The 12,571-nt window shown below is 36.0% G+C and overlaps 1 protein-coding gene across 4 annotated transcripts in view; it reads right to left on the bottom strand.

Annotated features, from left to right (window-relative positions):
* Positions 1-12,571, bottom strand: part of IFT88 (intraflagellar transport 88) — a 155,175-nt gene that overhangs the window by 29,875 nt on the left and 112,729 nt on the right. For 2 of the 4 annotated variants that reach the window (XM_044249390.1, XM_044249391.1), the window contains 3 exons: positions 7,226-7,278; positions 5,013-5,078; positions 1,550-1,656 (listed from right to left, as the gene is read on the bottom strand). In XM_044249390.1, the coding sequence (XP_044105325.1) occupies positions 1,550-1,656; positions 5,013-5,078; positions 7,226-7,278 (226 nt within the window). The remainder of the gene's footprint in view (positions 1-1,549; positions 1,657-5,012; positions 5,079-7,225; positions 7,279-12,571) is intronic. The other 2 variants (XM_044249392.1, XM_044249393.1) reach the window with 1 other exon arrangement.

Genomic DNA, 12,571 nt, shown 5'->3' with positions numbered 1-12,571 from the left:
AAGAAGATGAGGTAAGAGGACAAAGGAAGAGAGGAAGCCTATGTAAAGATGAAGTACGACGAAGACCAGAACCAGAGCACAGTATAAATAATGGCTCAAACTAAGCATGGGAAAATCAAGCAATAAAAAAATTGTGCAAAAGCAACTCTGCATCTCTTTAAAGGGGGAGTATTTGGTCTCTGTCCTTAAAGTTCATTTCCCAGGGACTCCTCAGAATCAGACTTCCTACAGTAGAGTTATCAACCCTTGTTAGAAGGGCTTTTAGCTGAAGGGTTAGGGCTTCTAACTGAAGGAGTTACAAGTTAGAAGGGCTGCTATTTATTATGTAAAACACTAGAAGTCTACTAAATCAGAGATGGTAATGCATATGCCAGTTTTCTTGTTTAAGGTTGTAAGTTGCAAGAAGAGTATTATGCATGATCCATAATTTGTATTAGTTGTGTGTTTTCTGTTCAGTATAAACTTAAGCTACTGATCATTAAACTTAGGAAGCCTTAAAGACTTTGACTATTTCCATGGTTCTATACTAAGTAACTTGACATAACAACTAATTTTAAGCTCTAAATAATGTTCTTGGTTTGAAATATATACTTATTTTTGATTCTTCTTAATGAAACACATTTAATAGTGATTATGAGGACAATTATGATAACCTGAATTTTGATTTATACCCATTTAATTTGACAAAGCTTTCACATAGGTTACCTAATTTAGCAACTGATTAATGGTAGTAAATTGGTCTTCGCAGCAAGTTTTAAACTATATACCCTACCATGGCATTTTAATGCCAACTTGATATTTTACAGGATTTTTAAGGTAAAAATTTATGTCATGCTCATAATCCGTAAACAACTGAGAATAAAACAACCAGATCACATCTCAAAGCAAAGATAACCATACTTTGAAACCAAACATGGACTTTAGATTTAATTATCCAAGATAATTAATTTCTTGAAAAAGTCTAGTCTTAAAGAATATATTTTCTTTCAATGAAAGGCAGACACTCAAAAATCGTGTTAAATTTTTAAATATTCAGTCTTAAACCTAGGAGAGATTATTTTCTCAAAGAAGTAAAAATAAGAACATGGTTATTCCACATATTGCATGAAACACAGAAATAAAATGCTTCCATGTATATTAATATTATCCTCAGAGCCATGTCCTACTACATAATGAAAAAGCTTAAAGAGAAAGTACAATTATTATATAGTCTTTAGCTTGGCTTCCATGGGCCACAGGACACTCCAATTGAAATTAACTGCATAAATTAATCTGTAAGTTATTTTATGTTGGGGAAAGTTACAGTGATTTGTCTATGAGCAATCATCCATGTATGTTGATTCTGATGCACTTTCTCCTATTAAGAAGTGGTTCTTGATAGAATTTTATCCTCAAAGTAGAATTTTAGCTATTCTTCCTTTTGTGCCATAGCAGAAAAAAATTTCAACTTTATTTTATTGAGAGAAGCCCTCAGAATCACTCAGTTGAGCTACAGAAGGCTGACATTTTGAAAATTAACAGACAGCAGTTTTCGGCCCATATGAGATACCTGTTCCCTTATTTCTTTCATTTTTTCCAATCTCTTGAGTTTTGTTGCATATTCTTGAACTTCTTTTAATCCAATATCTGTGCAGAGACGAACCAAGAAACGCAGACCTAAATTGTAAAAAAAAGTTTTAGAAAAATATTAATGCACAATGTTGAAAATATAACAAATCAAAATCTCAATCTTTGGGGATACAACTAGGAATGATACTCACAGTGTTTGTTTCTATTAAAAATTAACTACAGGGTGCCTGGGTTGCTCAGTGGGTTAAAGCCTCTGCCTCCGGCTCAGGTCATGATCCCAGAGTCCTGGGATCGAGCCCCACAGAGGGCTCTCTGCTCAGCAGGGAGCCTGCTTCCCCCTCTCTCTGCCTGCCTCTCTGCCTACTCATGATCTCTGACTGTCAAATAAATAAAATCTAAAAAAAATAAAAAATAAAAAATTAACTACAGTTTGTATTCTCTGGCCCTAGGGAAATGGTCTTCCTTGAAAGAGGACCTAAAGGGACAGACTCTCTACCTGCCTTGCCCTCAGGTGAGACCACACCATCTACTTAGAGGCCTTCCCATAATCTTTATGTCTTTATCTGCTTTTCCTTTACACCACTTATGACTACTGACATATGTATTTGTTTATTGCCTTTCTCTTCGCAGGAATTTTTCATCTGTTTTCTTTCTGCCATGCCCACAGTACTTGAACAGTGCTGTATACCAACATTGTACCATTCACAAGAATTTTTAAGTCAGCAATTCATGACCACTAACATATTGTAAAAGTAATGGTACCAAAATAATTTAAAATGTCACTATATAAATTGCCCATGTATACATTTATCTTAATAATTCATAATAAGAACATAATTTACATATATTTTACAAATAATACTTAACTATTTCTCTTACCTACCTATCCTTAGAAAGAGTAGCTTAGGAATATTTAATGTAAAATAAAAATCATTGTTTTTGGTAGATGGTCTCTGAAATTTAGTATGTCATCTAAACTCTCTAGAGCTGGTCAATTTTTGCTAACTGAAGAATATATCTTAAAAATGAATTACCCTGTTGGGTTTATCAGAAAACTACTCTGCTCAAAACAAGATATTACACCAAATTTTTTTTTCTATCACTATAGTTAAGGTAGACAAAGTATAATTTGTTTTGAAAATTATCCAGGCCGAAGTCATCTTGAACATTCCCTATGGCACAGGTAATCATTCATTTAATTTTTGGAGTGAATCTTTTTTTAAAAAGTATTTTATTTATAAGTAATCTCTACCCCCACACAGAGCTCAAACTCACACCCCTGAGATCAAGAGTCACACGCTCCACCCACTGAGCTGGCTAGGGGCACCTTAGTGTGAATCTTAAACTCTCAATAAAGAAAGACATTTGGACTTGCGTGCAGATTCTCCCTGTATTGGTCCAGTGCAGAGGTACTATAGCCACCGCGGGGGTTCTTCATCAGCGGCAATTCTGTCAATGCAATTTGGCAATGTCTAGGGACATTTCTCTTTTTGTAACGAGGGAGTGGAAGTGCTAGGAGAATCTGGTGGGTAGAGGCCAGGGATGCTGCTAAAATATTTTATAATCTGTAGGATGGCCACCCACAACACAGAATCAGCTCATCCTAAATGTCAGGGGTGCCAAGGTGGGGAAGTCTGCCCAGCAGACTTTTGGGTTGCTTCATTTTTACAAAAGATATTGCTACCACTCATTTAATCTCTGAATCACCAGTTTCCTAAAGTGACTGAGATTAAGAATCACATAAAAAAAACTTATAAAAAAGACATAGGAGGGGTATCTGGGTGGCTCAGTTGGTTAAGCATCTGACTTCCGGCTCAGATCATAATCTGGGGTCCTGGGATTGGGCCTGTATCAGGTTCCCCGCTTAGCCGCTCAGCCGCTCAACCAGGGAGTCTGGTTCTCCCTCTCTCTTCCCCTCCCCTCCATTTGTATGCGCTCTCTCTCTCCCTCTCTCAAATAAATAAGTAAAAATTTAAAAAAAAATAGGAAATGAAAGATATCTGTGTCTACTGCAAACCTAAATGAGAATCTCTGTAGGTTGAGCTAGAAATTTGTGCTTTTTAAAGTTTTACATGTAATTCCCAGAGAGCCTGTTTCCTGATGGCATTTGCAAACTACCCCTGTAAAAACAAATCAGCTTCTAATCAGCATTAGAAAAGTTCTTGCTCCTAAGATGCTACCAAAGGTCATAATTCTGAGCTCTCTGCTGTTGATCTTTCACAAAAGCCAAATGGAGAAAAAAATTAATGAAGGAACCTGCAGTACATCTCATTCCCAGATCAGGCTGGGCCACTGGAAAACTTGGCATGGAAAAGATTTATCTTACTGAACTGAAATGGATTGTTTATAGTGTTCATTGTTACTGAAAGACAAAATTAAGAAGTCTTTCAAACATTTTATTTGCTGTGGGGATGTCACAAAAGCAAGGAGCTGCTACAACTTTAATTGATCTTATCAAATATATCTTTTGCTTTCACAACATAAATGAAGAGTTAGAAATGAATGTTTTTGTCTTCCCAAGGAATTACTTTGTTTCCTCATAAATAGAAAAGATTATATAACTGATTACATTTTTTCTCTTTCCTTTAGGTGCAAAGCTATTCAGGGCCAAATACACAGTTTAGTAGGCGTATGCAGCATATAAATATGGGTATTTTGTATTTTCTTGATTGTGATTTTGTTGTTGGAACTCCCGTAATACTTCACGTTATTACTTTTAGTTACATAAAACCCATTATGCAACAAGATGGGGAATAAATGAGTATTTTCTACAAAGCGAATTTCACGAAAGAGAAATAAGCCCAATACCAACATAATGTTTTAAACTTGAAGTAACATTAAAATTCATTTGCTATCTGTATGAGCAAGATGATTGTTCTACTTTCATAAACTCTGAAAGTATTTTTCAACCTCAGAAAGTTGCATATTAAGTGGAGTTAAAAATGCCTTTTCTAGGGTGCCTGGGTGGCTCAATCGGTGGGGTGTTTCCCTTTGGCTCAGGTTATGATCTGGGGACTCTGCAACCCAGCCCCACATTGGGCTCCCCAGGGAGCCTGCTTTTCCCTCTCCCTCTGTCCTTCCCCCTGCTCACGCCCTCTCTCTCTCACAAAAAAATAGTTTTTAAAAAGTGTGTTTTCTATAAAACATCAGTTTATGAACTTAAAAAAAAACAAAATTTATTCTTCAAATTTCATAAAACCTGAAATACAGATGTTTACTACTAAAGAGAACCCAGTGGTATACTTAAATCCATCAAAAATTAAATTCTATACAATGTACCTGCATAGTCAAAATTTCTGATCATATAACCATATGTGTAATCATGTATCACAAATTACAGGCTGGTAGTTATATATGCAATTACTGTAGCAAATGTAGGTATCACACTTAATGACATAAAATGTGAGAACTTATAGCTTCAAAGTTACAAGATGTAAACTCACATTCAACATTTTCTGGAAATTTTCTGTGAATATCCTTATAAGTATCTAATGCTTTTTGGTAGTTACCTATAAATAAAAAAAGAGAAAAAGCCACACTAGCAGATTATAAAACTTATTAAGATTCAGCAAAGTAGTAATTTTAATTCAAGACACTGGCACCATTTATTGATTTAATAAGAAGACTTTCATGTCTTCCACAAGCATATATAAACTATGATTAATATAACTTCTGAAAGAAAATGTACAGAGAAATTTGAAAAAGGGGTAGAGCAGAAGTAAAAGGGTGATGACTGAAACTTAGCTTAGTCTTTGGGGCACCTGGGTGGCTCAGTCAGTTAAGTGGCTGCCTTTGGCTCAGGTCATGATCGCAGGGTCCTGGGATCAAGCCCCACATTGGGCTCCCTGCTCAGTGGGGGACCTGCTTCTCCCTTTCCCATTCCCCTTCCCTGTGCTCTCCTGTTCTCTGTCAAATAAATAAATTAAAATCTAAAAAAAAAAGGGGGGGGGTGACTAGGGTGGTTCAGTTGTTAAGCATCTGCCTTCAGCTCGGGTCATGATCCCATGGTCCTGGGATCGAGCCCTGAGTCATGCTCTCTGCTCATCAGGAAGTATCCTTCTCCCTCTCCCTCTGCTTGTGTTCCCTCTCTTGCTGTGTCTCTCTCTGTCAAATAAATAAATAAAATCTTTTTTTTTTTTTTTCCAATTTATTTATTTTCAGAAAAACAGTATTCATTATTTTTTCACCACACCCAGTGCTCCATGTAAGCTGTGCCCTCTATAATACCCACCACCTGGTACCCCAACCTCCCACCCCCCCGAAATAAATAAAATCTTAAAAAAAAAAAAAAAGACAAAAAGCTTAAGAAGAGAAACTTAGTTTAGTTCTTAAAAAAAGTGTCAAAAATTAAGATCTATTCAATTTCTAAAAATTAAAGATTATTTCAGAAGAACTGACAAATTCAAAAACTTAAAAATTGAAACATTAAAAAGTTTACAGAAAGCATTTTGTTTTATAATACAATGAATTTAGCTTCATAGCAGCAAAGAATAGGAAAAATGAATTTTTGATCTTTGCTAAAATCTCAGTAAACAATGAATCTCTCTGGGCCCTACTATACACAAAGCCTAGCCATGCTGACCCTCCAAGAGCTGTGGTGAGAACTGGATGCAACAGAGACAGGAAGTACCCAGCATCCAGCAGCTCTCAATAAATATCAGCTTCTATTCTTCTGATCCGTACTTCAGTAACACAAGGGAGGTTCCATCTTAAATCACTCAGAATACCTCATATGTATGTACATTTTACATAGGCCTGACACAGTAATGAACACTGGTAACTCAGAACTCACTCTGATATCAATAACATGTGCATACAGGACAGTGATGTTATAGATCTCATAGGAAATACAGTAACAGCAAAGACCAATGATCTAAATGATTTGAGGACTCCTGCCATTCTGAAAGAGCTCACGGGGATAAAGAAAGAAACCCACAAAACTGGATGAGAACACTGTTAATACTGTCACATCTGGGCTCCCCTTGGATTGAGGAATTTATTTTCCTGGATCATTTGGCTCTATAAGAGGGATTACAAATCTATTAACATTTATCTCCTTACTTAATCTCTGCTGAAAGTCTTAATTGTATCATTCACTTCTTGGTTAGTCCAACACTACTAATATTGCCCTGCTCCATGCTTCAGGACAAGTGTAGCAGTACAGGATGGAATAAAAACAGTTCCTGAAAACACAAAGATACCTAGTGGTATTTGGTATAGAAAACACTGCCCCCGTTGTTCTGGTCTGGGGCCTTCTTCAAGCTCCTCTGGTGTGAGACAGTTTTTGAAAGTTTGGCAGAGCCTACAACGATGTTTAGAATTAGGTGAACAGAAAATGGAAATGTAAACTAATGTGTACAGAATGTCTATTTTTCTGAGACAAAGTTGTCAAAATGATTACACGTTAACTTTGAAAAAAAATGACTCTGTTCTTAATAGCAATGATGGATTATATGATTAAGACCCACTTTGTAAGCCTAACGTTTTTTTGTATGTCGTAATTACTATATTTCTCATATAATGGTTCAATATATATAGTAATCAAAAGCTAATGTTTTAATAAACAAATATGCAGTTGGAAAACCATTATGTGGATAATTACCTAAAAGATATAAAGAAGTAAAGTATATAAAATGAATAAAATTAAAGCATTTACCACTTCTTCTAAAACAACTAGCTACCATCAGCTGCCATTTCACTTGTGTAGGCCTATAAAAGAAATAAATTATATGAAATCAGAGATGAAATAGAAATAATCTGTGATGATCAGTTTTATAAAGCTATACAGCTATATTATCTTTCAAGTCTTTTCAAATCTTTTTTGACCTTTGATTAGATCTTTATTATTGACAATGGCATATATATAATTTCTTTCATTATTACCTATCATATGGATATTAGAAAATTTAAATTTAAGAGTCCTTCAATCTAGTTCATGCCTTATTTAGATTTTATGTGAACCACTTAACCTGTTTGGCTAAAGACAACTGCATTCTATTTTAAACATTATCATATCTTTGCCATAATTTTATACTTTGGCTTAGTACCATAAGGATTAGAAATTTAGGCTTGCAAACTAAGTACCCATGAGGCAATTTCTGACCTTGTGTGTGAATAATTAGATAAAGATAAAGACAGAGTAAAAAAGAATTGTATTCATCCTTTTTTGACCTCTTAAAATTTTTTCTTCTTCTTCTTCTTTTTTTTTTTTTTGGTGATCCTGCTTATTATGCAAGGCTATAGGCTCTCAACCTTTTTTTAAGATTCCATTATGCAGTATTTGAGGGTTCTACCACATTATGTAATTCAACCAACACTTATCAGATGGACCATTTATACAAAATCTGGGAAATACAAAGCCAAATAAGATACCTGCCCCCCCTCAAATTTTATAACCTTTTCCTTTATAAAAAATCTGTGTGTGTATGTGTGCTCCAAAATTCATTGTTTATGCACCTCACCCAGTGATCCAGGCAATACGTGCCCTCCTTAATACTCACCACCAGGCTCACCGAACCCCTTACCCCCTTCCCCTCCAAAACCCTTGGAGTTTGTTTCTCAGAGTCCACAGTGTCTCATGGTTTGTCTCCCCCTCTGATATCCCTCAACTCACTTCTCCTCCCCATCTCCCAATGTCTTTTTCTAAAATAAGTAATCATGACCAGGATTTCTAAAGACAGTTACAAATATCTAAGAAAATAAGAAAACAAAACTTGAAGAAATGAAAGACCAGGAAATAACTGAGTGTTTTTCTTTCTTTTTAGACTCTTCCTTCCATTTACCTGATGACTTCAAAGACAGATAGCCTCACCCCTACTCAAATTGATGGCACAGCTACCAGATTTGGAGTTAGATTAAATCAGGGTTTAAATCACAGCCCTACTACTTGGGCAAGTTACTTAACCTCAAATCCACTTCCTACACAGCCGTCCCCTTTGATCTAAAGAAAACATGTATCTAATCACATTACTTCCCTCTTTAAAATGAATCATCTCCCTTCTAACCACATGTTAACTCCAAGGTCCTAATCCAGTTCATCCACTGTTAGCCATTTGCTGCCTCTCCAACTCCATTCCATGGTGCCCTGCCTAACATTTCATGCTACAAGTCCAAACAGGAGGACAGAGTCCCCTGCATTCAGTGCATTTTCTAGACTCCTGGTCTTTCCACACATCATTACTTCTACTTGGAGGCTCATTCCAACCTCTTATGCTCTTCCATGCTTGACAGGATTAGACATTTTAGGCACTCTTCTAATGTCCTAGAATCTGTTAGTACTGCATTTACTATACTACATTATTATTAAGTTTTGAAATATCTTATTAAACTATAAATTCCCAAAGGAAGCAGAGTCTTTGTGTTCCTAGGACCTAGCATGATGCCTGATATATACTGGGAGATCATTAATCATTAATTCCTTCTCATTTACATATTCAAGTATGTATCTTTATTATTTCCTTCAAGGTTGGGATTATGATTTTTAGTTTGGTAACCTTTTAATTCTGTGAACTTGATAAGTTATTTAAAATTCCATCTCTGTTTACTCATCTACAAAGTGGGGATAATAATAGTACCTACTTTGTAAAGTTGTTGTGAGGATTAAATAACACAATATATGTAAATAATAAACACTAGTTATTATTATAACTACTTCTTTTCTCTTCTTTAGGAAAGCCTTATTTCATGAATGTCACCTACTGGGAAATTTAAAAAACACTAGAGCAGTAGTGTATGCATGGATATGTATACATCCTTATATGGAAAATGGATTAATTATTTTCAACCACTAAAGTAGCCCAGTGAAGAGAGGAAGAACAGAGTTCAGTGACTTAATGTTAATAAGGAGTAGATAACATTCTGGGTTATTAATTATAGTAGATCATTACTGCAGATTATCTGCGACATTGCTCACTTCCATTAGCACAGATAATTGGATACTGATTTAATGTATATGATCATCACAAGATTTTATGCATTATAATAGTTGATAAGCTGTCATGTATAATAAATGAAACGAAGTACAATTTAGAACATGAGATAGATGTATTTTATTAATCTTCAGAATTAAACTGCCACGATCCTATTGTTACTTTTAGTAACTAGAGAGAGCCGAGACGCTATTAATATAGGTTAGGACAGTTTTGCTGAAAAGTAAATGAAAAAGCTAATTGCTTTGGCTTGTCTCTTTTATCTGTCTTACTATCAGAACCTAGTTTATAAATAATAATCAAGTTTACTTCTTGAATGAATACCTGCTTCTCTCCCCAATCCTCAAAGTAAAGAAAAATACTACTCTTTTACAAATAGCACATTAAAGACATAGTGATTTAAAATAACATCCCCTTGCCCCAGCACCCCCAGCAAACTGGTTATAAATTGCCTAGCACAGTATAATGAATAGAGGACTGTACTAAATGTTTGAAGTATTTTAAATCTACAATGACTTAGCTTTAAATTATAGAATTATGAAATTTTAGAAGTGGAAGTAGCCTCAGACAGCAATTCATTCTACCTGTTCATCTTCAAGGAGAAGGAAATGGAGATGCAGACAAGCTTGCCTAACGTCACTGTCCCAACAGTATTTACCAGGATAATATCCCATATAAATCCCTTATGTCACACTTTCAGAAAGTAATGAGGGATAGAGTCTGAGAATTACCACAGGGAAGAATTATGATCTCTGTATTTGGAATAAGTAAGCAACACTGGAAAGTCATGACTTCTGGATTTAAGATGGCAGAGTAAAAACCTTGTACTTTACAATGAGTTTCTGGAAATCACCCCCCCAAAACAGGGAGGATAAGAAAGATGAGTTCAAATTCTGTCTCAGATGAAACTTTAAAACCATATACAAATGATGGATGATGGATTAAAAAAAAGTGGAACCTGACTTTAGCAGGGCAAAGAAAGATAAAACTCAAGTGCTTGCCAACAGCATACTGAAAACATGTGTTCAGATCTTCTCTGCAAACATAAGAAATGCTCAAGAATTGGAATCACCAGCTCTGAGGAAGAGGGGGTAGACATGAAACTACAAAAAGGAAAACAGGCTGGGAATGTGACTGAAAAGCAGTTGGACACCCCCTCTGTGTAGCCAGGGCACCCCTACCCCTAGGAGCTTCAGGAAGACTCCAGCCCAGGATGCTGGACAGAAAACTGAAGGATGGGGCAGAGTCTGCTTCTGGAGCAAGGAGATGCTCAGTTCAGCCCCTTTCAGCTGCTGGAATGACGACAGCCAGGCTTACATTCCTGAGGCACATATTTACCTATGAAGTTACCAGGATGCTCCTCTGAATACACTGAATAGCCCCAGAGAAAAGACTAGAGTTTTAAGATGAACTCTCAGGAACAAAACCGTACTATCAACATGTTCTAATGTAGCATCTTGTGAAGGTGCTACTGGCATTTAGAGTGAGACAACTCACTGCACAGGTTCTCTGCACATTACAGAATGTTTACCATCCTTGGTGGCTGCGTACCTAATACCCACAGTGCTTCCCCATCATCATGACAATAAAAATACCCTTCTCCCTACATTTCCAAATGGCTCCCCCAGCCTAGGGCAAATGTTGCCTTTCTTTGCTCACATTATCTTTTTTCTTTAGTTTTTACATCTTTTATTGTGAAGTATAACACATATGGAAAAGTTCACAAAACATATTACACAGCTCAATAAACCATCATAAAGTAACTCATGTAATTGCCCTGCAGTTCAAGAAACAGGATATTGCCAACACCCTAGAAGCCTTCTTCACACTCCCTTCCAAAATTACTTCCTTCATCTACAAAGGCAACTACTATCCTTTTTTTTTTTTTTAAAGATCTTATTTATTTATTTGACAGAGAGAGAGAGATCACAAGCAGGCAGAGAGTCAGGCAGAGAGAAAGGGGGAAGCAGGCTCCCTGCTGAGCAGAGAGCCTGATGAGGGGCTCAATCCCAGGACCCTGAGATCATGACCTGAGCCGAAGGCAGTGGCCTAATCCACTGAGCCACCCAGGCGCGCCTACTATCCTGACTTTTTAACACTGATTTAGCATTTTTGAACTTTACATGAATGAAACAATATCTAGGTACCCTCTTTTTATAGCTTTATTGAAATACAATTCATGTAACATATAATACATTCATTTAACATGTATAATTCAAAGGCTTCTGGTATATCACATTAATTTTTTAAATTTATGATTATACATGATAAAAATTTTCCATTTTAGGTCATTTTGGGGTGCACACTTCAGTGGCATTAATTATATTCAGAATGTTGTACAATCACCACTACTGTCTTTTCAAAACCTTTCCATTGGCCAAACAGAAACCACACAACCTCTAAGTATTAACCCTTCATTTCTCCCCCGACTCTAGTAACCTCTAATATACTGTCTCTGTGAATGTGCCCATTCTAGAGATTTTGTACAAGTGGGATCACACCATATTTGTCCTTCTGTGTCTGGCTTCTTTTGCTTAGCATGATGTTTTCCTGGTTGTAGCTAGCATATGACATGTTGTAACATGTGTCAGAATGTCATTCCTTTTTATGGCTGAATAATACTCCATTGCATGTATACAACCACATTTTGTTGTTTATCCATTCATCAGTGATGGCTACTTCGGTTGTTTCCACCATTTGACCTTTGTGAAAAATGCTATAATTACTCATATACAAATACCTGTTTAAGTTCCAGCTTTCAATCCTTTGTATATATATAGGAGTAGAATTGCTGAATCATATGGTAATTCTAAGATTAGCTTTCTGAGAAGCCACCAAGTGATTTTCCATAAATACCACTTTACATTTCTATCCACAATGTACAGGGTTACAATTTCTCCATGTAGTTTTATTATTATTATTTTGTTGTTGTTGTTTTTAAATGTAACAGCTGCCCTAAAAGCTGTGAAGTGGTGTCTCCTGGTGATTTTGATTTGCATTTTCCTAATGACTAATGATGTTGAGAATACTTCTGTGTGCTTAATGATCATTTGTATACCACTTTGGGGAAATGT

The sequence above is a fragment of the Neovison vison genome, chromosome 5, assembly GCF_020171115.1.
Source record: "Neovison vison isolate M4711 chromosome 5, ASM_NN_V1, whole genome shotgun sequence".
In the NCBI taxonomy this organism is placed as follows: Eukaryota; Metazoa; Chordata; class Mammalia; order Carnivora; family Mustelidae; genus Neogale; species Neogale vison.
The sequence above is the reverse complement of the archived record's forward strand: the minus strand, read 5'-3'. Positions and strand labels throughout refer to the sequence as shown.